Here is a 26,370-nt window from a genome sequence, read left to right as displayed (position 1 = left end):
AGGAGAGTGCTAGAGGTTCCCCACATCAATTGTGGACTTCTATACTTCTCCTTGTATATATAAAAGCTGTTACTAGAGGGCCTCTCTATACCCATTAGAACAAAGGAGGAAAAAAAGGATTTCACTGTGGTTGGGGACTATAGATGGCATGGTTTTGGTGCAGCTCAGTACTCACAACAACCAAATTAATGATCAAAATGCACCAATTTTACACAGGAATTAAACATTCATAAATTATAGCAAATTAAATTATACTAAATTATTAATCCTAGATTGGTTTCCCTATGTCGTACAAATGTTATTGGACTTAACCAATTTTTTTCCTTTTTTTATTGTTTGGGATTCATTGAGGGTACAAAGAGTTAGGTTACACTGATTGCATATGTTAGATAAAGTCCCTCTTATGATTGTGTCCCGCCCCCAATAGCTGTGCCACATACCATGAACCTGATTCTCCTCCTGCTCCCTCATTCCCCTACCCCGCCTTGTAGTATATCATCTACTGCCTTCATATTATAATGGAGTACATAGCATTCTTACTTCTCCATTCTTATGACGATTTTACCATGAAGAATGTGTTCCATCATAGTCAAGGTGGGACTTACCCAATTTTCTTTTCCTTTTTTGTTTTTAAGACAGAGTCTCAAGCTGTCGCCCTGGGTAGAGTGCCATGGCGTCACAGCTCACAGTAACCTCCAACTCCTGGGCCTAGGCGATTCTCTTGCCTCAGTCACCCGAGTAGCTGGGACTACAGGCACCCACCACAATGCCCAGCTATTTTTTTGTTGCAGTTTGGCCAGGGCCAGGTTTGAACCTGCCACCCTTGGTATATGGGGCTGGCGCCCTACACACTCAGCCATAGGCACCATCCGCATGCCTGGCTATTTTTTTATTGTACTTATCATTGTTCTTTGGTGGGCCCAGACTGGATTTGAACCCACCAGCTCCAGTGTATGTGGCTGGCACCCTAGCCGCTTGAGCTATATATAGGCGCCAAGCCAGGACTTACCCAATTTTCAAAAAATTATATTTAGCCTAAGAACAACACAATTCAAAACCAGTTTTAAGAAAAACATTTTATTATGAACATTTTTGAGTTAAAATGTTCTAAACTCAACTTCCCCATCCTTGATACACAATAGTCTCTCAATCAAGTAAAACTAGTTCCTTCTGAGGTGATGAAATCCTCATCCATCAATTTCTTTTATAAAAAGAGTAAAAATAGGAAGTAATTTCTCACCTGCAGTAATTGGCCAGGATGGAGAGAGCCTAGGAAAGGAGATGTATGACAGTAAACAGTTTCCCCATATTTACAGTCTGGTGCTCCAGGGTCTTTTCCAGGTTTCTATGAGGAACATAGCAGACCCAGTTACTATCATAGAATATACAGTATAATCAATAACCCTACACATATATATTCCATGAGCATGCATTTTTATTTATTTTTCTTTTTGAGACAGTCTCAAGCTATTGCCCTCGGTAGAGTGCTGTGGCCTCACAGCTCACAGCAACCTCCAACTCTTGGGCTTAAGCGATTATCTTGCCTTAGCAACCCAAGTAGCTGGGACTACAGGCACCCGCCACAACACCCGGCTATTTTTTATTTTTTGCAGTTTTTGGCCGGAGCTGGGTTTGAACCCACCACCTCCAGCATATGGGGCCGGCGCCCTACTCCTTTGAACCACAAGTGCCGCCCCTAGCTATCTTTTTTTATTGTTGTTTCAGCGGGCCCAGACAGGGTTCAAACCCACCAGCCTCTGTGTATATGGGTGGCGCCCTAGCCACTGAGCTACGGGTGTCCATCCAGCATGCATTTTACAAATAGATTGAGTATCCCTTATGTGAAATGCTTGGGACCAGAAGTGTTTTGGATACCAGTTGGGTATCCCAACAAAATCTGAAATGCTCCAGTAAGCATTTCCTTTAAGCTTCATGTTAGTGCTCACAAAACTTCGAATTTTGGTTTTAGTTTTCCAATTTTCAAATTTGAGATATTTAATATGTACCACTAAGAAAATACCAATCCTTTCTCCTCAAAAACTTATAGTATAAAAAACTCAAAATAAAAAAAAGTCAAAATACATGTTCATAGTTTATCACTAGATAACCAACTAAAGCTATACTAGTAACAAAAATTTTTTTGAGCAGGCTCAGCGCCTGTAGCACAGTGGTTACAGCACCAGCCGCATGCACTGAGGCTGGCAGGTTCCAACCCAGCCAGGGCCAGCTAAAACAACAATGACAACTTCAACAACAACAATAAAAATAGCCAGGTATTGTGGCAGGCGCCTGTATTCCCAGCTACTTGGAAGGCTGAGGCAAGAGAATTGCTTAAGCCCAAGAGTTGGAGGTTGCTGTGAGCTGTGACGCCACAGCACTCTACAAGGGTGACACAGTAACTCTGTCTTAAGAAAAAGTTTTAGGGCGGCGCCTGTGACTCAGTGAGTAGGGTGCCGGCCCCATATACCGAGGGTGGCGGGTTCAAACCCATCCCCAGCCAAACTGCAACCAAAAAAATAGTCGGGCACTGTGGCTGGTGCCTGTAGTCCCAGCTGCTCGGGAGGCTGAGGCAAGAGAACTGCCTAAGCCCAAGAGCTAGAGGTTGCTGTGAGTCCTGTGACGTCATGGAACTCTACCAAGGGCGGTAAAGTGAGACTCTGTCTCTACAAAAAAGAAAAAAGAAAAAATTTTAGCAGAAACTCACCCGTTTATAGTAGTTCTTTATCTTGGTTGCCATGCCAACCTGCATCATTAAGGGCCCATTTTCCTCACTATACTCTGCAAGAATAAGATCTCCATCTTTTCCTGTGAGGTCCTGAGGTGTGCGCATAAAAAACATCTCTCCACCACCTGAAGCTTGCCTCTCTTGTTCTCTCATCTGCCCAGAACAAAGAAAATAAACTCCAACTTCTGATAGGACACTCACTACACACAGTCATGTATTCAATCTGAGACAAACACACCAAAAAATATTTAACTTTGCTATTGTTCAATTTCATTGGGAAAATTGTGAAACATACTGTATAGTAAAGTTGAAATAGTACAGTCAGCCCTCCATCCAATCAAAAATTGAAAATACTTGAAAAAAATTTCATCTGCACTGAAAAAATACAGACTTTTTTTGGTCATTATTCCCCAGATATAATATAACAACTATTAACACAGCATTTATACTAAGTATCATAAGGAGGATTGATTACATAGTTTATATGTAAATACCATGCCGAAAGAGACTTCCACATCTAAGAATTGTGGTATCCACAGGAGGTCCTGGAACCAGTCACCCACAGATACCACCTATTATCCTACTACCATGTGACTTTTATTTTGCTTTTTTTTTTGCAGTTTTTGGCTGGGCCTGGGTCAGAACCCGCCACCTCTGGCATATGGGGCCGGCGCCCTACTCCATTGAGCCACAGGCACCCGCCCTATTTTGCAATTTTTATCTATAACCTTCCTTCCAAAGATTTTGCTGAACCACTTTTTAAAGTTGTGGTAATTGTGATACTTTATCATTAAATTATTTTCACATGCACCTCCTAAGAATAAGGAAATTCTCCCAAATAAAATAACATCCTATCACATAGGATGAAATAAGAGGGGCTGGGTGCAGCACCTCACAGCTGTAGTCCTAGCACTTTAAGAGGCTGAGCCAGGAGGCTCACTTGAGCTCAGTTCAAGACCAGCCTGAGCAACAGCAAGACCCCATTGGTCTACAAGAAAATAGAAAATTAGCTGCGTGTGGTGGTTCACACCTGTAGTCTGAGGTACTCAGGAGGCTGAAGCAGCCGGATTTGCTTGAGCACAAGAGTTTGAGGTTGTGGTGAGCTACGGTAACACCACTGCACTCTGCCCAAGGCAAGAGAGTGAGACTTTACCTCAAAAAAATATTAAAAATAAATTAAAAATAAATAAGTAGAAGAAAATAAACAATTCCCTGGTATAATCCAGTATATTTCCCAATTTATACCCTAGTATCTATCTTTCATAGTTGTTTTCTTCTAACTAGAATTCAGTTATACCTTGGCCTTCTTTTTGATGTGCTTTAGTAAAGGCTGGACTGAGTGGGGACCTGGCTGAGATAATGCCCCAAAGGAGTACTTTTTCAGAGGCGGGCGATGGAACTGTCGGAGTTTGATTGGTCCCATATGGGTAGGAAAGAAGGGCTGCCGTAATTCCACAGCAGGAATTGAATGCTAAAACAGGAAATAGAAATATTTTTTAGCATTTAAAATTAAATACTAACTCCAACATTTAAATTGAAATACTAAAATAGGCCAATTTACCCATATCCTCTATGAGAACAAAGCAATAGGTTTCACTCTACCACAGAAAAGATCATATTTGTACCTGGATAATATTCCCTCCAAAGGTGCCTCGAAGACCCTGTTGCTTAGGGTAGTAATACTCATCATTGGAGAGATTCCATGGATCTTTCACTTCAGGCTGGGACATATTCTAATGATAGATCATGAAATAAGCTTTAGCCAGACTACCCTTCTCCATTACCTTTCTCTGCTCTAAACATCAAGTCCCTTTTCTCTTTGCAAACCTGTTGTGGTTCCTCCTTGATGACTCCTGTTTTCCCTAAGAGAATTCTACTTTTCTTCAGAGATGACTCCTTCTTACTTTCTTTGGAGGGAGAGTTAGAAGTGGCCTCTTCCTTTTCATCAGGAATTTCTGAAGATGAAACAAATCACTCTCAAGTTACTATCCCTACAGATTCACCTTTCTTTTCTTGTTTGTTTGTTTTTTGAGACAGAGTCTCAAGCTATAACCCTAGGTAGAATGCCAGGGCGTCACAGCTCACAGCAACCTCAAACTTGGGCTTAAGCGATTCTCTTGCCTCAGCCTCCCAAGTAGTTGGGACTATAGGTGCCTGCCACAACGCCCAGCTAGTTTTTTTTTGTTGTTGTTTTAGCTGGCCCAGGCCGGATTAAAACCTCTCAGCCTTGGTGTATGTAGCCTGCGCCCTACCCACTGAGCTACGGCGTCACCAGAATCACTTTCTTACTGCCATCTTTGCAGTTCCTAAAAAACTCTCATCCCACCCTAAATCAATGCTAATCCATGATTCACTCTAACTGAACAAACTATGGTGACACTGCAAAGTTTCCACTTTTCCAACATTCCTACATGAGTTTCCCCCTAAAAAATAAACAAATACTACAAACTGACAGCCACAACTTTGACTGCTTAAACTGCTACCTGGAGTTTCTAGTCTTCACCTTCTCCAACCCTTCTGACTCCCTCCTGCCCTTTGACATTACCAGCAAGCTGCCAAAGTTGGAGAAGGAATACTGGCCTCTGCCAGTAACATACCCAAAATAAGGTTTTCATCGTTGGGATCGAGTGTCAAAATAGGAGGCTCCAAAAGCCGGGGCATGGCCTGAGCATCCCAGATAATATTGTCCTCCCAACGTCCATACACCAGCTCCTCATTGTCAATGGGAAAAATAGAGTACCAAGGTTTGTCATCATCCAGAGTGGCTGCAAAACCTAGTCAAAACAGGAGGAAATAACAGATAAAACATTTATACCCCTTTAGCAAAGAGCAAAAAAGTTACTCACATAGCTACTGAAAAGGAACCTATACAATGTATCTCATTTTTAAAAAGTTATAGACAAAAATATTCACTGAAATATTATTTTATAATAATCAAAATTGAACCCGCCTAAAAGCTTAATAAGGAATGGTTAAATAAAGAATAGTAATAAATGGGGGCGGTGCCTGTGGCTCAGTGAGCAGGGAGCCGGCCCCATATACCAAGGGTGTCGGGTTCAAACCTGGCGCTGGCCAAAATGCAACAAAAAATAGCCAGGCATCGTGGCGGGCACCAGTAGTCCCAGCTACTCGGGAGGCTGACGCAAAGAGAATCGCCTATGCCCAGGAGTTGGAGGTTGCTGTGAGCTGTGTGATGCCACGGCACTCTACCAAGGGCAGTAAAGTGAGACTCTGTCTCAAAAAAAAAAAAAAAAAAAAAAAATTGAGCTTCTGACATCATCAAACATTTTTATGACAAAACGGAATGATATAGAAAAGTATTTGTTAAGTGAAAAGCACACTATATAAAACTGCATACAGACATGAACTCAACTACATATATACATGAGGAATGAAAAGAAAATATACCAAAATTCACAGTTGATAATCTGTAAATGGAGTACTAGTTTTGGGGTTTTTTTGTTTTTTTTTTTGTATTTGATACTTTATTTTTTTCACCTTATGAGGGTTTTTTTTTTTTTGACACTATACTGTATTTCCAAAGTTTTCCACAGTAAGTATGAAATACCTTTGTTTTTAAACATATTTAAGGATAAAAAGGCAAGCTGGGCGTGTTGGCTCACACCTGTAATCATAGCATTCTGGGAGGCCTTTCAGGCAGGCGGATTGCTTGAGCTCATGAGTTTAAGACAAGCTTGAGCAAAAGTGAGACTCTATCTTTACCAAAAATAGAAAAAATGGCTTGGCACCTATAGCTCAGTGGCTAGGGCGCTGGCCACATACACCAGGGCTGGTGGGTTCGAACCTGGCCCAGGCCTGCCAAACAACTACAACTACAACAAAAAAAATAGGCAGGCATTGTGATGAGTGCCTATAGTCCCAGCTACTTGGGTGGCTGAGGCAAGAGAATCACTTAAGCTGAAGAGTTTAAGGTTGCAGTGAGCTGTAACACTACAGTACTCTACTGAGGGTGACACAGTGAGACTCCATCTCAAAAAATAGAAAAACTGACATAAGAGGATAGCTTGAGCCCAAGTATTGGAGGTTGCTGTGAGCTTTTGACTCCATGGTACTCTAACCAGGGTGACAGCTTGACACTCTTTCTCAAAAAAAAAAAAAAAAAAAGAAAGAAACTATGTGAACAAAAAAGAAAAAAGTAAACAACTTCCTCCCCACCACCCCCTCTCTAGCCCCTTCCCTACCCCTCAAAAAAAAAAAAAAAAAGAAAAGAAAACTATGTAACCCAAATGTTGTGGTGGGTACCTGAATTGCTTGACCCAAGGAGTATGAGGTTGCTGTGAGCTAGGCTGATGCCATGGCACTCTAGCCTGGGTGATAAAGCACTGTCTCCAAAAGTAAAAAGAAAAGAAACTACATGACTGGGTGCACTGGCACATGGCTATAAGTAATCCCAGCATTTTGGCTAACGCAAGATCTCTTACAGCCAGGAGTTTAAGACCAGCCTAGGAAACACAGTGAGACCCCTGTCCCTACAAAAAAAATAAGAAAAATCAACCAGGTGTGGTGGCATATGCCTACAGTCCCAGCTAGTAGGGAGGCTGAGGCAGAAGGATTGCATGAGCCCAGGAGCTTGTGGCTGCATGAGTTATGATGATACTCACTGCACTCCACACACCCAGTATCTTAAAAACACAAAAAACAAGTATAGTCCCTCCTAGCTTGCTAATAGAGTAAAAAATTATACTGACTAGAGCCCCTACGCACATAGGGAAGGGCATATTGGAAGGGCGCCTGGCGGGGGAAGAGCGCAGTGCATTCCTGCTCCCTTGCCTCCCCACCCCCAGCCTGGTGCCTTTGATGCAATGCGCAGGCAGAGAAAGCTGAGAAGCCATGAGTGGCCAAAGAAGGCGGCGGCACTGCTGCTCAGGCTGCTCCTGGAGGCTCTGCCACAGTCAAGACATCCTGTTTTACTAAATATCCTCCAACAATTGAAGTAAGAAAGAATGCTAGTTTCTGCGGTGCCTGTGGCTCAACGGGTAGGGCACAGGCCACATATACCAAGGGTGACGGGTTCGAATCCGGCCCCGGCCAAACTGCAATAAAAACTAGCCAAGCATTTAACTAGCCAGTAGCTGGCGGGTGCCTGTAGTCCCAGCTACTCGGGAGGCTGAGGCAAGAGAATCGCCTAAGCCCAAGAGTTGGAGGTTGCTGTGAGCTGTGACGCCACAGCACTCTACCAAGGGCGATGTAAGACTTTGTCTCCAAAAAAAAAGGAATGCTAGTTCTTATGTAGCCAAGTTACAGGAGCATGCTATCTCAAAAACAAAGGTGCTGTCCTGGAGGTCATCCATGTCACACTCTGTTACAGTGTATCAGGATGGAGTGAGGGATAGCCACCTGCAAACCCTGCTTGAACATGAAATACCAGATTTTGGCCTGCCTGAAAAAGATCCCCTCTCATGAAAAGTAGTTTCAGTCTAACTTTTCATTATGGTGAAGCAAAGAATCAACACCAGATTTTTTGCTGACTCTGGAAGAGGTCTTGAAAATGCTCTTTCAGGAACAGTTATTGATGTTGAGGCAACCAGAAAGGAATGGTATGATTTTTTTTATTGTGAGTCAGTCTGTGCAAGAAGGGACTGTCACCCCCACATACTATAATGTCATCTATGATGAAGCTGGCTTGAGTCCAGATGAAGTACAGCAGTTTAACTTACAGTCTATGCCACATATATTATAACTGGATAGTTTGTAATTTGAGCCAGTCTTATAAAGAATGAAAACACCCAGGAAAATGTTGTGACCAAGAAAATAACTGACTGAAATGTGCAGCCAGTAGTGAAAATACAGGATATGGGTTCCTCATTTAAGAAAAACTAAGTTGACATGTTATTTTCTTAAGTTGGAATTTGGTTTATGATAGTATATTTTAAAGGTAAAAAAAAAAAAAAAAAAAAAAAAAAACATTTGGAAGGAACAAACTGAAAGTAAAATTTCCTGAATGTTTCCTGTCAATGTGATATGTACAAATATATGTATCACACACTCCTAACAGCATTAAGTTTAAAATGATTTAATTGAATAAAGGTATCATGTTAAAAAAATTATACAGACTACACTTAGGGCTTAAATCCTAAACATTTCACTATCAGCCCAATCATAGCTAAGCCCATTAAGGTGACTGAGGTGAAGGGTAATGTGCTAGACACGGAAGCATACCTTGCTGAACATTGTAAGCCATAGCGTTCCTAGTCATGCTGGAAGGAAGCCAGCCTGCCAGGCTTGCACGCTGAGGTTTTGTCCCTTTGTGTTTGACATCCTCCCCATCCCAGATGATATCATCCTCCCAGTGCAGCTGTGTCACCATCAGAAAGTTTTCATCAGCCAGAAGATCACTGCCATTGCTTTCTTCAAGTTTCCTAAATTCCTGTAGAAGTAGAGAAAGAACGGCCGGTGTCTGTGGCTCAGTGGGTAGGGCACAGGCCCCATATACCGAGGCTGGCCCCGGCCAAACTGCAACAACAAAAAAAAGCCAGGTGTTGTAGCGGGCGCCTGTAGTTCCAGGTACACGGGAGGCTGAGGCAAGAGAATCACCTAAGCCCAGGAGTTGGAGGTTGCTGTGAACTGTGATACTAAGGCACTCTACCCAGGGCAAGAGCTTGAGGCTCTATCTCAAAAAAAAAAAAAAAAAAAAAAAAAAAGTCATCTGCAGGTGGAGACCAGCCTGAGCAAAAGTGAGACTGTATCTCTATTAAAAATTGCAAAACTGGCTCAGCGCCTGTTGCTCAAACAGCTAAGGCGCCAGTCACATACACCTGAGCTGGCGGGTTTGAATCCAGCCCGGGTCCGCCAAACAACCATGACAGCTGCAACCAAAAAATAGCCGGGCATTGTGGCGGGTGCCTGTAGTCCCAGCTACTTGAGAGGTGGAGGCAGGAGAATCGCTTAAGCCCAGGAGTTAGAGGTTGCTGTGAGCTGTGATGCCACGGCACTCTACCCAGGGCGAAAGCTTGAGGCTCTATCTAAAAAAAAAGAAAAAAAATAGAAAAACTGGGGCGGCGCCTGTGGCTCAAAGGAGTAAGGCACCGGCCCCATAGGCCATAGGTGGTGGGTTCAAACCCAGCCCTGGCCAAAAACTGCAAAAAAGAAAAGAAAAGAAAAACTGGAACCTGTGGCTCAGTGGGTAGGACACCAGCCCCATATACCAAGGTAAGTGGATAGCCACTTCAGGAGTGATCTCAGCGACAAGTGCTTTCCTGGAAAGCTTCTGCTGAGCCAAGTTTAGCAGTTGTTAAGAGGGCTGAGGAGATATTTATGCTCTCCACCCTGCGGGATTTGAGAAATCAGCACAGGCCCCCAGTCGTTATCAGCATTGTGATTAACATCTCATATCCCAGATGATCACACGTTGCCCAGACAATATTCAGCAAGATATATAGGCTGCTTTGCTTTTAGTTTTGCTTTTTTTTTTGTTTTTTGTTTTTTAATTTCAACCTTTTCCCTATAGATTTTTTTCTTTTTTTTTCCTTTTCTTTCTCCATTTTTCTAGTTTAAATACAATTTCCCATTGTTGCCTTTTTCAATTAGAACTTCATTTTTGCTAGTGTTTCTACCCCTATTATTTGGTTTTTCTTCCAATTTTATCCCGTAAAGTTTTCTGTTTGCTTGTTTTGGTTTCATTTAGAACATTTTTGTCTTTACTCTCTACTTGGTGGAGGTGGGGTACTGTATCTGAACAGGCTAGCAAAGAGTGCTGACCTCAAGGGAACCAGCCAACCTGGCACCCACAGAGGTTTGGGGTTTTTAAGGTTGGGTCAAAGTACCCTACTGAACACCTATATTGCTCTGTCTCCCTTTTTCTGTGCTTCTCTTCTTTTTGTCAATATTTCCTTTTACCCACCCCCCTCCTTTCTCTTTTTTAGTCTCGTTTTTTTTTTTTTTTCTTTCTTTTTTCCCTTCTTGCTCTTCAACCTTCTCATCCTTCTGGTCTTGCACTAAAAGGACTCATTGAAACCCTAGTCCAGAGGCACGGCAACTTAAAGAGCAAAAGGAAATGAAAGGAAAATTAGGGCAAGGAAACAGATAAAAGAAATCATTCATGAGGAAGAATCAGCAACGAATCCTGTGTACTCAATTTTGATACGAGGACAATTAATGACAATTAAGGACACGGTGGGGGTGGGGGAAGTGGAGAGCAGAGAGAGGGAAGGAAAGAAGGGGGTGGGGCCTTGGTGTGTGCCTCACCTTTTGGGGGCTAGACACGATAAGAGGGACTTTGCCTAACAAATGCAATCAGTGTAATCTGGTTCCTTGTACCCTCAATGAATCCCCAACAACAAAAAATAATAATAAAGTTTTAAAAAAACTATTGGTAAGGTAGCTCTTTGAATGTTAATAAACTTTCTTTTAAACAGAAAAAAAAATAGAAAAACTGGAACCTGTGGCTCAGTGGGTAGGGCACCAGCCCGATATACCAAGGGTGGCAGGTTCGAACACAGCCCCAGCTGAACTGGAACAAAAAATAGCCAGGCATTGTGGCGGGCGCCTGTAGTCCGAGCTACTCGGGAGGCTGAGGCAAGAGAATCACCTATGCCCAGGAGCTGAAGGTTGCTGTGAGCTGTGACATCACAGCACTTTACTGAGGGTGATAAAGTGAGACTCTGTCTCTACTAAAAAAAAAAAGGCCAGGCGTGGTGGCTCACGCCTGTAGTCCCAGCGCTGTGGGAGGCCGAGGCGGGTAAACTGCCTGAGCTCAGAGGTTCAAGACCAGTATGAACAGCAGTGAGCCAGAGTAAGACCCCGTCTCTAACATCAAGAACATCACCAGAGGAAGAAGAAAATGAACAACAAAAAAGAGTACTTCAAACGAAGAAGAATGAACAAGGAAGTTGAAATTTAAAAAAAAAAAAAAATTAAAAAAAAAAAAAATAGAGAAGAAACAACAAATCCCTGACTGGTCAGTGGTCAAAGTCCCCACTCCAAATCCCAAAACAGATATATATCAGATACATCAAAAATAGTCTTTTACTTCAGAAAACCTCCTGATGATGGAGGAATACCTGCCTCTTTACACTCGTAGTCTGGCACAACATTCATTTCACAAACAGAATTCTTAGAATGGGGCCTAGTTACCAGGATGATATACTATACCAAGCAAAATACTTAAAACACCTAAATCTCCTACCAAGGAAACCCTATATAACATATCCCCAGTTAAAAATCAAAATTACTAAATGTGACAGAGCCCTGGGGACATTGATTCCTTTCTTACACATCAGTATTGCTCACCTCCATCATTTTACATTTTATCACAGGTTCATGTTCTGTCTTCCTCAGTTTGAAGCCATAGTCAAACCCACTTCCATCTTCAGGGACACCCAACATATCATACCACAGTCGGGCAGGCCCATAACGCCACTCAGCCACTCTTGGTTTCGTATCTGTCACTTTATCTACATCTCCAGTTGACTGGGAAAACTTAGACTCCACAGGAGCCATCATTGTGATCTGAAACAGAACGAGCAGGGGGAAGAATTTCTCAATTTCAGATGTCCTAATGCTACAAGGAGTCAACAATGAGAAGGCAATTTTTTTTGAGACAGGGTCTCACTTTGTAGACAATAGAGAGCCATATCGTCATAGCTCACGGCTACCTCAAACTCTTGGGCTCAAGCGATCCTCTTGCCTCAGCCTCCCAAGTACCTAGGACTACAGGCGTCTGCCACAATGCCCAGCAATTTTTAGAAACAGGGGTCTCACTCTTGCTCAGGATGGTCTCGAACTCTTGAGCTCAAGTGATCCACCTACCTCAGCCTCCCAGAGTGCTAGGATTATAGGCATGAGCCAATGCACCCAGCCTAGGAGGTAAATTTAAAGAAGCCATAAGGCAGGAAATTTTTTTTTTTTTAATTTTTAGAGACAAGAGTCTCATTTTATCGCCCTCAGTAGAGTGCCATGGCGTCACACCTCACAGCAACCTTCAACTCCTAGGCTTAGATAATTCTCTTGCCTCAGACTCCCGACTACAGGGTCGGGGACTACAGGCTGCTGCCACAAGGCCCAGCTACTTTTTGTTGCAGTTTGGCTGGGGCCGGGTTCGAACCCACCACCCTCGGTATACGGGGCTGGCCCCCTTACACACTGAGCCATAGGTGCCGCCCAGGCAGGACTCTTCATGAGTTAGTAAGTAAACAATGGAAGTATATCAGGGCACATTTTGCCTATAATTCAAAACTTCCTAGTCGGCAATGTATTACCACCTACTCCTCTGCTCCTGCACCTCAGCCAAAAATTACTTTTCTATCACAATAGGGAAAGGGACAGTCACTGAGATTTCATTTATGATTACTCATTGAGAATTAGCACAGAGGCTCGGCACCTATAGCTCAGCAGCTTGGGTGCCGGCCACATATACCAGGGCTACAGGTTCAAACCCAGGCCAGGCCTGCCAAACAATGACAGTGACAACAACAATAGCCAGACGTTGTGGCAGGCACCTGTAGTCCCAGGTACTGGGGAGGCTGAGGCAAGCGAATCTCTTAAGGCAAGAGTCTGAGGTTGCTGTGAGCTGTGATGCCACGGCATTCTACCAAGGGAGACATAGTGAGACTCTGTCTCAAAAAAAAATAAAATAAAATAAAAAAGAGAGAGAATTAGCACAGAATTCTGCCTAAATTGTTATTCCCAATTTAGACATAAGCTAGAGAGAACTCATTTGTTCCCCTCATGGGCCTTAATCCCAGGTCTCTTTTGCCTACTTCATCGTCAGAAAGACATTGCTCTGGAGGTGGTGGTGGAGCATAGTCATAGTTCCATAAAGACTTCTGGTTAACTTCTGATTCTACTGAACATTCCACCTCCTGGATCTGTCCTTCTTGTATCAGCTCACGGTGCTTCTTTTTTCTCTTTCTCCGAGCACTTCGCCAAACAGACGGGATGTTCTTCCCAGGTCCAAAAAGACGAAGGAAGCGTAATACCTAGAACACAGAACATATTACTGTGTCAGACTGGAAAACAACAGCAACTGAGCCTGAAAACTGCCTTAAAGGATCTATTCAACTCCGAGGAAGGAATCAAGGCATGTTCAGATTTATAACATCTAACATGCATATAAAAAAAAAATCCAGGCCGGGCGTGGTGGCTCACACCTATAATCCTAGCACTCTGGGAGGCTGAGCAGTAGATTGCCTGAGCTCACAGGTTTGAGACCAGCCTGAGCAAGAGCGCGACCCCGTCCTTAAATATAGCTGGGCATTGTGACAGGTGCCTATAGTCCCAGCTACTTGGGAAGCTGAGACAAGAGAATCACTTAAGCCCAAGAGTTTGAAGTCGCTGTGAGCTATGACGCCATAGCACTCTACCCAGGGCAGCAAAGTGAGATTCTGTCTCAAAAAAAAAAAAAAAAAAAACAGTAATAATTCAGAATGGCTTTTTTAAGGCAAAAGAACACTTTCTAGTGAGAATAGCATAAATCACATTTATGATCAATATATGTAACTTCAAAAAAAGACCTAATGGGGCAGTGCCTATGGCTCAAAGGGGTAGGGCGCTGGCCCCCTATGCCGGAGGTGGTGGTTCAAACCCAGCCCTGGCCAAAAAACGCAAAAAAAGAAAGACCTAATACAGTCTGAAGAGCTCTTACATAGTCAATAATACGTCATGGTCCATTCCATAATCAGTTTTTTTTTTTTTTTTTTGAGACAGAGTCTCACTATGTCACCCTTGGTAGAGTGCCACGACAACGACACAGCTCACAGCAACCTCAAACTCCTGGGCTCAAGCAATTCTCTTGCCTCAGCCTCCCAAGTAGCTGGGACTATAAGTACCCATGACATCACCGGTTATTTTTTGGTGCAGTTGTCATTGTTGCTCAGCTGATCCAGGCCAGGTTCAAACCCACCAGTCTCGGTCTATGTGGCTGGCACAGTAACCACTGTGCTATGGGCACCGAGCCCATAATCAGCATCTTAACAACAGAACTTAGTATTTGGAAGAGGTCAATGGTTTGCAAAATGGGCATTCTTCACACAAAGTACCTTTCCAAGCTGGGTGCAGTGGCTCACATCTGTAATCATAACACACTGAGAGGCTGGGGTGGGTGGATTGCTTGAGCTCAGAAGTTTGATACCAGCGTTAGTTAGAGCAAAATCCTGTGTCTACTAAAAACAAACAAAAAAAAAAACTAGCAGGGTGTTGTGGTAGGTGCCTACAGTCCCAGCTACTTTGGACACAGAAACAAGAGGATCTCTTGAGCCCAGGAAATTGATGCTATGAGCTCTGATGATACCACAGCACTCTACCCAGGGTGACAAAGTAAGATTCTGTTTCAACAAAAAAAGAAAAAAAAAAAAAAAACAGTACCTTTCCAGGACGAAATTCTGGGAAAAGTTCTGTGACGCTTGGCAACAATTTGGTAGCATCATGCTGCATAATCCCAGCCAATGGTAGGGTCAGCTTTCCATCCTCAGATTCTGCCTGTGTTGCATCCTGAGGTCCCATCTCAGACTCTGAGTCAGAGGAACTACTGAAGTCCACTTTTTCTGAGGCCAAAGAGGAAGGGGCAATGATGGAGGGCAAGATGATGCCTTCTCCATTTTCAGACACTGCAACAAGGAAGAGAAACCCCTTTGGCATGTAACTGTGAGCATATTTTTCAACACTCACTCTAGGCTATATGCATGGCTCAGAGGCAGGGGATATAGTCTCAAGCACCCAGATTACTAGTATGAAACCCAGAAAACGCATTCCAACTCATAATCTCCCATTATACCCAACTCACCTTGTACCTGGGTACCCTAGGGTTGTGATGAGAAAAAACAAACACTATTACTGCATTTATTACTTTCTGTAAGCGACAGATATTGCAACCAATATTGTGACCAATAACAAAATTATATCATACTTTATACCAGTCAGGCTTTATTATGTCCAGTTAAGGACCCATAAGCTGGAAAATTTTTTTAAGCCCACAGGATAACAATGACATTGTTTAGCACAAAATAAGATCTAAGACACAAAGGTAAAAGTTGATATTTAGCCTGCAGACTAAAAAAGGAAATGGCTTAAAACTCGAACAGGAGGAATTTAGGTTAACTTAAGCCTTGAAATACAGGATATCAAAGATGATACTCTTCCCCAATCTTCTGAATGAGGACCAGGTTATTACCATTACAGGCATAGGAATAGGTGAGATGATCATTAAGACCCTACCAGCTTTTGAAAACTCTGAGTATCTGATAGTTAATGCTGTATAACTTACATACATTATAGGGCACCTTCCTTATTTAGACATTTAATTTAAAAGAAAGCCATTTGAACTGGTAGTTTCCAAATACCAGCAGGCAGATCAGTTGCATCAGAAATTTCTTGGAGAACTCTCTTTAAAATTACTGGACTCACACCTACGGTGCATCTTACAAGGGTACATGTGAAATTTACTAAATGTAGAATATAAACGTCTTGACATAATAACTAAGAAAATGCCGTGGCTCAGGGCAGCTCCTATGGCTCAAGGAGTAGGGCACTGGCCCCATATACTGGAGGTGGCGAGTTCAAACCCAGCCCTGGCAAAAAAAAAGAAAAGAAAATGCCGTGGCTCGGCGCCTGTGGCTCAAGTGGCCAAGGCGCCAGCCACATACACCTGAGCTGGCGGGTTCAAATCCAGCCCAGGCCCGCCAAACAACAATGATGCCCGAAACCAAAAAATAGGTGGGTGTTGTGGCGGGTGCCTGTAGTCCCAGCTACTTGGTAGGTGGAGGCAGGAGAATCACTTGAGCCCAGGACTTTGAGGTTTCTATAAGCTGTGATGCCATGGCACTCTACCCAGGGCGACAGCTTGAGGCTCTGTCTCAAAAAAAAAAAAAAGAAAAGAAAATGCCACGAAGGCTATGTTAACCAGTTTGATAAAAATATTTCAAATTGTATATAAAACCAGCACATTGGGGTGGCGCCTGTGGCTCAGTCGGTAAGGCGCCGGCCCCATATACCGAGGGTGGCAGGTTCAAATCCGGCCCCAGCCAAACTGCAACCAAAAAATAGCCGGGCGTTGTGGCGGTCGCCTGTAGTCCCAGCTACTCGGGAGGCTGAGGCAAGAGAATCGCTTAAGCCCAGGAGTTGGAGGTTGCCGTGAGCTGTGTGAGGCCACGGCACTCTACCGAGGGCCATAAAGTGAGACTCTGTCTCTACAAAAAAAAAAAAAAAAAAACAGCACATTGTACCCCATGATTGCATTAATCTATACAGCTATTATTATTATTATTTTTTTTTTTTGGTAGAGACAGAGTCTCACTTTATAGCCCTCGGTAGAGTGCCGTGGCATCACACAGCTCACGGCAACCTCCAACTCCTGGGCTTCAGCGATTCTCTTGCCTCAGCCTCCTGAGTAGCTGGGACTACAGGCGCCCGCCACAACGCCTGGCTATTTTTTGGTTGCAGTTCAGCCGGGGCCGGGTTTGAACCCGCCACCCTCGGTATATGGAGCCGGCACCTTACCGACTGAGCCACAGGCGCCACCCTATACAGCTATGATTTTAAAAAAATAAATAAAATTACTGGGCTCTGCCCTAGATCTTCTGAATCACACTCTCCACGGATATTTTTTAAAGACTCAAAGTGAATCTGAAGGGTAGCTAGATGTGAGAACCACTGACCTAAACTACTACTTCTTGAACACATGTTAAAATGCTATTGCCATTTTTTTTTTTAAGAGAGAGTCTCACTCTGTCCACCTGGGTATCATAGTGCCTTGGCATCATAGCTCACAGCAACCTCAAACTCCTAGGCTTGAGCAATCCTCTTGCCTCAGCCTCCCAAGTAGCTAGGACTACACGTATGAACTAGCATGCCTGGCTACTTTTTCTGTTTTTGGTAGAGATAGGGTCTTGCTCTTGCTCAGGCTGATCTCAAACTCCTGAGCTCAAGTAACAGATCTGCCTCAGCCTCCTAGAGAGCTAGGATTACAGGTGTGAGCCACTGCACCTGCCCTACCAAATGTTTTTTTTTTTTTCTTTCAGTTTTTGGCAGGGGGCTGGGTTTGAACCCGCCACCTCCAGCATATGGGGCCAGCACCCTACTCCTTTGAGCCATAGGCACCTCCCTGCCAAATGTTTTAAAAGTGAAAAAAAAAAAAGAGGAAGAAAAAAGAATGTTTTAAAAGTAAAATTTCCTTTTAATACTAAATTTTGAGATTGTATGAATCATTTATAGAAGTTTTATCCTTTCCTAGCTTTATTTTGTTTTAATTGTCCCCTATGTATGTGTCAAAAACCTATACTTATGAATGAAAACGTCCTCCTTAGTATAGACACTTTTTACTTACCACCAGTAATAGCATCTTGGTCCTTATCCTTCTTCACTGGTCCTGAAGGTGGAGGTGGGGGAGGCATCAACTTGCAATCAATGTCTTCACAATCAGCATCATAGTCATCTTCATCATAATCTAACAAAACCAAGAAGGTTATCTCCTCAGTATCGAAAAAGCTATATAACTGCCTTGTACCCCCTTGCCACACAAAAATTTAAAGCACCAGGACCAGGCAAGATGGCTCACATCTGTAATCCTAGCACTCTGAAAGGCCGAGGCAGGTGGATTGCCTGAGCTCAACAGTTGAGACAAACCTGAGCCAGAGGGAGACCTCGACCCTAAAAAAAAAAAAAAATAGCCAGGCGTTGTGGTGGGCGCCTACAGTCCTAGCTACTTCAGAGGCTGAGGCAAGAGAATCTCTTAAGCTCAAAAGTTTGAGGTTGCTGTGAACTGTGAAGCCATGGCACTCTACTGAGGGTGACTCTGTCTCAAAAAAAGAAGAAAAATTTAAAGCACCACATGTATATCCCTTAAGAATACACAGGAGACGCAGCTTCAGCCTTTAGAAAGAAATAGCATTGTGGTATAGACAAATGATATAACATTAAGTATAATATTTCCTATAGGATATGATCACTTCCAAGTGCTGTTTGAATTTTTTTTTTTTTTTTTGAGACAGTCTCAAGCTGTTGCCTTGGGTAGAGTGCTGTAGCGTCACAGCTCACAGCAACCTCAAACTCTTGGGCTCAAGCGATTCTCTTGCCTCAGCCTCCCAAATAGCTAGGACTACAGGCACCCACCACAACACCCAGCTATTTTTTGGTTGTAGTTGTCATTGTTGTTTGGTGGGCCCAGGCTGGATTCAAACCCACCTGCTCCAGTGTATGTGACTGGCACCCTAGCCGTTTGAGCTATAGACGCTAAGCCTGTTTGAAATCTTTTGGTTCTCTGATCGTATGTTTTTAAAAATATTTTCACACTATTCAATCTCATACTTTTTTTTGAGATATAGTCTCACTTTGTCACCCTCAGTAGAGTACTATGGCGACATAGCTCACAGCAACCTCAAATTCTTAGGCTCAAGCAATTCAATCTCATATTTAAATTGAAACTTCTTCCTTTGTCAGTTTCTTCTAAGACTGGTCTTTCTTCCCACATCTCATGTCTTTGATACACTTTTAATGTCGACCATCTGCAGTTTATTATTCTTTTCATTGCCCTTTAACTGCTGGCATCATTTAATACTTGGTCCTGAATATATTCTGCTTTTATTACCCTAAAGACCCCCTTTCCCAAGAATCACCCATAAAGGCACCCATAGGTCAGTGATTAGGGTGCCAGCCACATGCTCCGGGGCTGATGGGTTCAAACTCGGCCTGGGCCTGCTAAACAAAAAAACAATAGCTGGGCATTGTGGTGAGAGCCCGTAGTCCCAGCTACTAGGGAGGCTGAGGAAAAGAATCGCTTGAGCCCAAGAGTTGGAGGTTGCTATAAGCTACGACGCCATAACACTCTACTGAGGGTGACAAAGTAAGATTCTGTCTCAATACAAAGAAAAAAAACAGGGGCAGTGCCTGTGGCTAAGTGAGTAGTGCGCCAGCCCCATATACCCAGAGTGGCCGGTTCAAACCCGGCCCCAGCCAAACTGCAACAAAAACACAGCCAGACGTTGTGGTGGGCGCCTGTAGTCCCAGCTACTCGGGAGACCTACACCCAAGAGATGGATGTTGCTGTGAGCTGTGACACTACAGCACTCTACTGAGGTCTACTAAGGGCAACAAAGTGAGACTCCGTCTCTTAAAAAAAAAAAAAAAAAAAAAGATAGCTGGGCGTGTGGCGGGTGCCTGTAGTCCCAGCTACTCGGGAGGCTGAGGCAAGAGAATCGCTTAAGCCCAGGAGTTGGAGGTTGCTGTGAGATGTGTGAGGCCACGGCACTCTACCGAGGGCCATAAAGTGAGACTGTCTCTACAAAAAAAAAAAAAAAAAAGAAAGAAAAAAATGAGAATCACCTTTACCTAAATTAAATCCAAATCTATTTATCTTGCCCCAACTTACCCCCTTTATAATCCTACCACATCTTCTGCTATCTAAAGAATCTTTCCAGGCAGTGCTTGTGGCTCAAGAAGTAGGGCGCCGGCCTCATACACGAGGGATGGCGGGTTCAAGCCCAGCCCCAGCTAAAACAACAACAACAACAACAACAATCTTTCCACTCATATATTCAACTGTATCTTTTTTTTTTTTTTTTTCTTTGAGACAGAGGTCTCACTCTGTAGCTCTGGGTAGAATGCTTTGGCAGCAAAGCTCACAGCAACCTCAAACTCCTGGGCTCAAGCGATCCTCTTGCCTCAGTCTCCCAAGAAACTGGGACTACAGGCGCCTGCCAAAACACAGGCGCAGTTTTTATTTTATTTTATTTTTTTTTTTTTTGAGACGAAGTCTCAAGCTGTCACCCTAGGTAAAGTGCCGTGGCGTCACAACTCACAGCAACCTCAAACTCTTGGGCTTAAGCGATTATCTTGCCTCAGCCTCCCAAGTAGCTGGGACGATAGGCACCTGCCACAATGCCCAGCTATTTTGTTGTTGCAGTTGTCGTTGTTTTAGCTGGCTGGGACCAGGTTTGAATCCACCAGCCTAGGTGTATGTGGCTGGCGCCCTTCCCACTGGGCTATGGGCACCGCCCCATCCAATTAGTTTTTATATTTTTAGTAGAGATGAGGTCTCACTCTTGAGAGGCTGGTCTTGAATTCACAAGCTCAAACAATGCAACTGCCTCAGCCTCTCAGAATGCTAGGATTACATACATGAGTCACCGCATCCGGTCTTTGCTGTATCTTGCAAAACACTGAAATATCCTTCATATCTTTCTTTTTTTTGAAAAAGAGTTTCACTTGGTCTACCTGGGTAGAATGCCGTGGCATCATAGCTCACAGCAACCTCAAACTCCTGGGCTTGAACAATCTTCTTGCCTTAGTCTCTCTAGTAGCTGGGGCCATAGGTGCCTGCCACAACACATGGCTCATTTTTCTACTTTTAGTAGACATGAGGTCTCACTCTTGGACAAGCTAGTCTTGAACTTCTGAGCTCAAATAATCCATCTGCCTTGACCTCCCAGACTGCTAGGTTTATAGGCATAAGCCACCAAGCCCAGACTAAAGGATTTTTACAAATGAGAAATCCAAGCTTCAGAAATTGAGCAACTTGTCCAGGGTCACGCTAAATGTGGGTTTGGGATTTGAACCTATGATATTTGGAACCTGGGACATTTTGACTCCAAAGTCCCTTTTCTTTTCATTAGAATACCCTTCTTACTCAACCAAATATGTTGGTTTATAATTCTTTAAGGAATCTCGAATCCCAAGTAATATATAGTGAAAGATTCTGTAATTTTTTTTTTTTTTTTGAGAGACAGAGTCTCCCTTTGTCGCCTGATAAGAGTGCTATGCCATTAGAACTCACAGCAACCTCAGACTCTTGGGCTTGAGCAATTCTCTTGCCTCAGCCTCCCAAGTAGCTGGGACTACAGACGCCCACCACAACATCTGGCTATTTTTAGAGACGGGGGTTTAGCTATAGCTCAGGCTGGTCTCAAACTCGTGAGCTCAGGCAATCTGCCTTGGCCTCCCAGAGTGCTGAGATTTCAGATGTGAGCCACCTCACCCTGCCCTGTTCTATCCCAGATTCTTGCTATTTGGCAGTTACGTTTTCCACTCCTTTCAAGAAAACCTACTGGCAAATTCTGCTCACACACTACTACTCTCTCATTCCTAAATTATCTCTAATCATGTGGTTAGCTTCCTAGAAAACAAGAGAACATGGAAATGTGCATCTCAGAGTACTGAGATTCTATCCAATGCAGAACCTGCTTTTTCCAAGGATTTAGCTCATAAAGTCTACCTAAGAAACCTCCACAGAAAACACTCTCTTCCTTGACATCTCTAGTCAAGACAACAAACCCAAACCTGGAAATTATAACTTCCACAGAAAATCAGAGCTACCAACATCTATTTAATCAGGGTGCTCAAAAATAATAGCTATGCTATTTGTCTTAGTTATTCCAGTAGTCAATTAAAACTAAATATAATGCTCTATTACATTTGTTTTTGTTTTGTCTTATTATTATAAATAATTATTTTGCATTTATTTACTTCATCTTCCTCACATGTTATCAGTATCTCTAAACGTAGGTCCTGGGTGGTGCCCATAGTTCAGTGGGCAGGGTGCTGGCCACATACACCGAGGCTGGTGGGTTCAAACTCAGCCTGGGCCAGCTAAACAATGACAACTGCAACAAAAAAATAGGCGGGTGTTGTGGCAGGCACCTGTAGTCCCAGGTATTTGGGGGGCTGAAGCAAGAGAATCGCTTAAGCCCAAGATTTTGAGGTTACTGTGAGCTGTGATGCTACAGCACTCTATTGAGGGTGACACAGTGAGACACTGTCTCAAAAAAAAAAACAAAAAGAAAGAAAGAAAAAGAAAATAGCACTCAAAGCCATTAACTGGCCCTGAAAATATTCAGTTCAAGTATTTACCAAGGTTTCATCTACATTTCTCAGTAAACTGAAATCTAATTCAGAGAGATGCACAATGCATAAACAATGAGCAAATTCACATAAAAGTTTCAATCAGTGGGCCGGTGAGGTGCCTCATACCTATAATCCTAGCACTCTGGGAGGCCAAGGTGGGTATGTATTGCCTAGTTCACAGGTTCAAGACCAGCGTGAGACAGAGTAAGACCTCATCTCTAAAAAAATAGCTGGGTGTTGTGGTAAGTTCCTGTAGTCCTAGTTACTTGGGAGGCTGAGGCAAGAGAATTGCTCAAGGCCAAGAGGTTGAGGTTACTGTGAGCTATAACGCTATAGCACTATACCAAGGGTGACAAAGTGACTCTGTCTCAAAAAAAAAAAAAAAGTAGGGCGGCGCCTGTGACTCAGTGAGCAGGGCGCCAGCTCCATATAACAAAGGTGGTGGGTTCAAACCCGGCCCCAACCAAACTGCAAAAAAACAGCCAGGCAGTGTGGCCGCCACCTGTAGTCCCAGCTACTTAGGAGGCAGAGACAAGAGAATCACCTAAGCCCAGGAGTTGGAGGGTGCTATGAGCTATGATGCCACTGCGCTCTACCGAGGGAGATAAAGTGAGACTGTCTCTAAAAATAAATAAATAAAGGTAGGTCCTATATCTTCTATTTTTTGTAGGTTATTTCTTGTATACATGGTATAGTTAATTCTCTTTGCATAAGAAAAGCACTCAAGGCTCGGGGCCTGTAGCTCAAGCTCACCAGCCACATACACCAGAGCTGGCAGGTTCGAATCCAGCCCGGGCCTGCCAAAGAATGACAACTACAACCAAAAAATAGCCAGGTGTTGTGGCAGGTACCAGTACTCCCAGCTACTTGGGAGGCTGAGGCAAGAGAATCACTTAAGCCCAGGGGTTAGAGGTTGCTTATGATCTGTGATGCCACAGCACTCTACCCAGGACGATAGCTTGAGGCTCTGTCTTAAAAAAAAAAGAAAGAGGGTGGCGCCTGTGGCTCAAGGAGTAGGGCGCTGGTCCCATATGCCGGAGGTGGCGGGTTCAAACCCAGCCCCGGCCAAAAACCAAAAAAAAAAAAAGAAAGAAAGGAAAAGCACTCGAGGCTCAGTGCCCATAGCTCAGTGGTTACAGCGCCAGCCAAGTACACCGGAGCTGCCGGATTTGAGCATGGCCCAGCCCAGCTAAACTATGACAACTACAATAAAAAGAAAAATAGCCAGGCGTTGTGGTAGGCTCCTGTAGTCCCAGGTATTTGGGAGGCTGAAGCAAGAGAATCGCTTAAGCTCAAGAGTTTGAGGTTGCTGTGAGCTGTGACGCCATGGCACTCTACCGAGGGTCACACAGTGAAACTGTCTCAAAAAAAAAAAAAAAAAAGTTTCAATCAGTGAAGAAGAGTGCAGGGCAGTACAAAGAACTATGTGATCAATGGCTCTAGGTTCCAGACCACTAAACGAACTCCTGAAGATCAGAAAATGGATTTTATTATGTTTGCACTGTAATACTTCTTTCAGTTTATCGTATATAACAGGCACCTAATTTCCATCTGATAAACTGAGTTCTTAAAATTAGTCAGGGTCTGCCATGAGCTAATTATAAAACTTTTGATTAAGTTCCACATTTTATAAAAGTTGAAGTTTTCCTTAGCTATGAGGAGATTAAAATTAAATAATTGCTGAGACCCTTTCCAGCTGACATTTTCATTCTATAATGTAGCACCTTATACCAGGGAGGAAAATGTTACATTGGAGCAAGCATTTAAGTACACTGTGTCAGCAGACAAGTGGATAATGAGCAAAATACATGTACTCAGGTATACCTATAATATATGCACTGTATACTTAATTCTTTTCAAACTATCACTTCCTTACTGGCAAAGACTCGTTAGTGTCCTAGTTTCTAACTTTGAAGAGTGTGGAAAATGGTGCCATGGGTACTCATAAAGCAGCTAACGCGAAGGAAAGCATTATCTTCCCTATTTGTCATTAACCAAGAATTTGGAGGATTAACAGCTTGAGTATGGAAAGACTACCCTAGAATAACAACAGAAAGAATAACAGCTAGGTGAAGCTGAGCTGACAAAGGGAGAGAAGCAGAGGAAAGGCATAGGGAGCAGGAACAATGGCAGAAGGCATGCATAGAAAACAGAGCCCAGACAGGACTATACAGCAAGAAAATGTACTGGAATGCTTTGTCCATGAAACAAAGAAATTACCTGAGTGGCAAAGGGGCTGCAAGCTCCCCATTGTCTGCTGGTATCTTCGGCTTTCATCTTCTGCTACCTCATTGATGTCTGAATAATCCACAGCATCCTCAGTACTCCTGATCCATCCTATAAATTAAAAAGGAGGAAGGAGAACCTTAACAAAGAGCAATTATCCCTTAGATAATTTCCATTTAAAAGTACACCTACAAGAAAAAAAAATAAAAGTACATGTACAATAAGTGTAGCCTCCTCCCCCTCCTTACTCCCCACAACCCAGACTTCACCTTCATCATTTACCAAGGCACCGTCAGTCCCAGTCAATTCTTCATTTGCCGTGAGTTCAGTGATCAGGCTGCCCAGACCCAAAGCCCCCAAGCCTGCCAAGTGCTTCTTACACTCCTGAAAAAGGGACAGCAACAGAGTCCAAGATGAAAACTAGACCTAAGCTTCCCACACCACGAGGTTTATCTTCCTGGTCCACGACAAAGACATAAATCCATATGAAAAATGACTCTGCAGTGTGCTAAAAGGGGAATAACATTCAAGAACCATATGTATTCCACTCAACTCCATGCTGATCAGATCTTTATTCAAATACCACGTCTAATTTCACATCCACACTTTAATGTAAGAACAGATTATTCAAATAACTACCTAGGCTCAATAAATGGAACAGTAGTTCTCTGAATAAAGGCCAAAGGCAACCCAGGTTGTGCAGACCAGCAAGGCCAGCCAGCGCTGGGAGCTGGCTACCTACCAACCTACCCACCTATTTAACCTATCTGGCATGTGTTGCTAGGGAAAGGGCACCTTTGTCAACAGCTTTACACCTAAATGAAAATAGGTGACTTTCATTTGGGCACAAGAATTTCGTGAACGTCAGGGAACACAGTGGGACAGAAGTCATCTGCTTCCCGCGGGGAGAGTGTACCCTGTCCTAGCGCTGGGGCCCCAAGTAAAGGGCGTGTGGCAAGTTGTGTGCAGCGCTCTGGATCTGCAGCCTTCTATGGTCAGTGACATCAGAAATGCACAGTGTCATCTCACTCTCCAAGCGGTTCCCAGGGTAATGATTTGGAAGCAATTTCATTTGGGTGCACGATTTTTTCCTACTGTCTGGTCCAGTAGAACATTATCCCCAAAGCCGCTCACTCCGCGCCTCCACCTCCGGGGCTCGTCTAGCTTTTCTTCCCACCCACGCCCAGAATTGAGCCCTCCCACTCTGTGAACACGCGCTCCTCCGCTTACACGGACTGCGCGCGCGCTCTAAGACGGCCACATCGCCCTCTACCCGCCCTCGCTAAGCACCCTCTGCTTTCCTCACCACTATACTTATCCGCACCACCCCGGAGCCCCATCCCCACGCCCACCCCCTCACATCATCCAAGACGCTTTCCCCCTCCAACTGCCCGGCTCCATTGATGTTGCCGAAAAGAAAACCGGTTAAAGAAAATGGCCCGCCTCCAGCAGAATCGTCTTCGCTGTCTGTGTCTGACATGATGGCGGCTACAGCGCCAGCAGCTGCTGAAGGCAGCAGCAAATCCCAGTCTGGTCCCATAGACCGGAAATTAGAACAACTGTCGCACATAAGTGACTTTCTCACTTCCTCGACCTCACCCGCCTCTACCGGAAGCGGAATAAAGGGGGCG

At 43.7% G+C, this 26,370-nt stretch overlaps 1 protein-coding gene across 7 annotated transcripts in view; it reads right to left on the bottom strand.

The window, feature by feature from the left end:
* TAF1 (TATA-box binding protein associated factor 1) overlaps positions 1-26,290 on the bottom strand; it is a 128,649-nt gene extending 102,359 nt beyond the window's left edge. For 5 of the 7 annotated variants that reach the window (XM_053579150.1, XM_053579149.1, XM_053579145.1 and 2 more), the window contains exons 1-14: positions 26,100-26,290; positions 25,009-25,123; positions 24,734-24,850; positions 18,003-18,122; positions 15,047-15,288; positions 13,444-13,662; positions 11,975-12,193; positions 8,906-9,113; positions 5,323-5,499; positions 4,553-4,680; positions 4,351-4,458; positions 4,023-4,196; positions 2,705-2,878; positions 1,241-1,345 (exon numbers count right to left, since the gene is read on the bottom strand). In XM_053579150.1, the coding sequence (XP_053435125.1) occupies positions 1,241-1,345; positions 2,705-2,878; positions 4,023-4,196; positions 4,351-4,458; positions 4,553-4,680; positions 5,323-5,499; positions 8,906-9,113; positions 11,975-12,193; positions 13,444-13,662; positions 15,047-15,288; positions 18,003-18,122; positions 24,734-24,850; positions 25,009-25,123; positions 26,100-26,279 (2,286 nt within the window). In that variant the 5' untranslated portion in view covers positions 26,280-26,290. The remainder of the gene's footprint in view (positions 1-1,240; positions 1,346-2,704; positions 2,879-4,022; positions 4,197-4,350; positions 4,459-4,552; positions 4,681-5,322; positions 5,500-8,905; positions 9,114-11,974; positions 12,194-13,443; positions 13,663-15,046; positions 15,289-18,002; positions 18,123-24,733; positions 24,851-25,008; positions 25,124-26,099) is intronic. The other 2 variants (XM_053579147.1, XM_053579151.1) reach the window with 1 other exon arrangement.
* Between the last annotated feature and the right edge of the window lie 80 nt (positions 26,291-26,370).

Source organism: Nycticebus coucang, chromosome X (genome assembly GCF_027406575.1).
Source record: "Nycticebus coucang isolate mNycCou1 chromosome X, mNycCou1.pri, whole genome shotgun sequence".
Classification (NCBI taxonomy): domain Eukaryota; kingdom Metazoa; phylum Chordata; class Mammalia; order Primates; family Lorisidae; genus Nycticebus; species Nycticebus coucang.
Note: the sequence above shows the minus strand (reverse complement) of the source record. Positions and strands in the feature narration are given on the sequence as shown.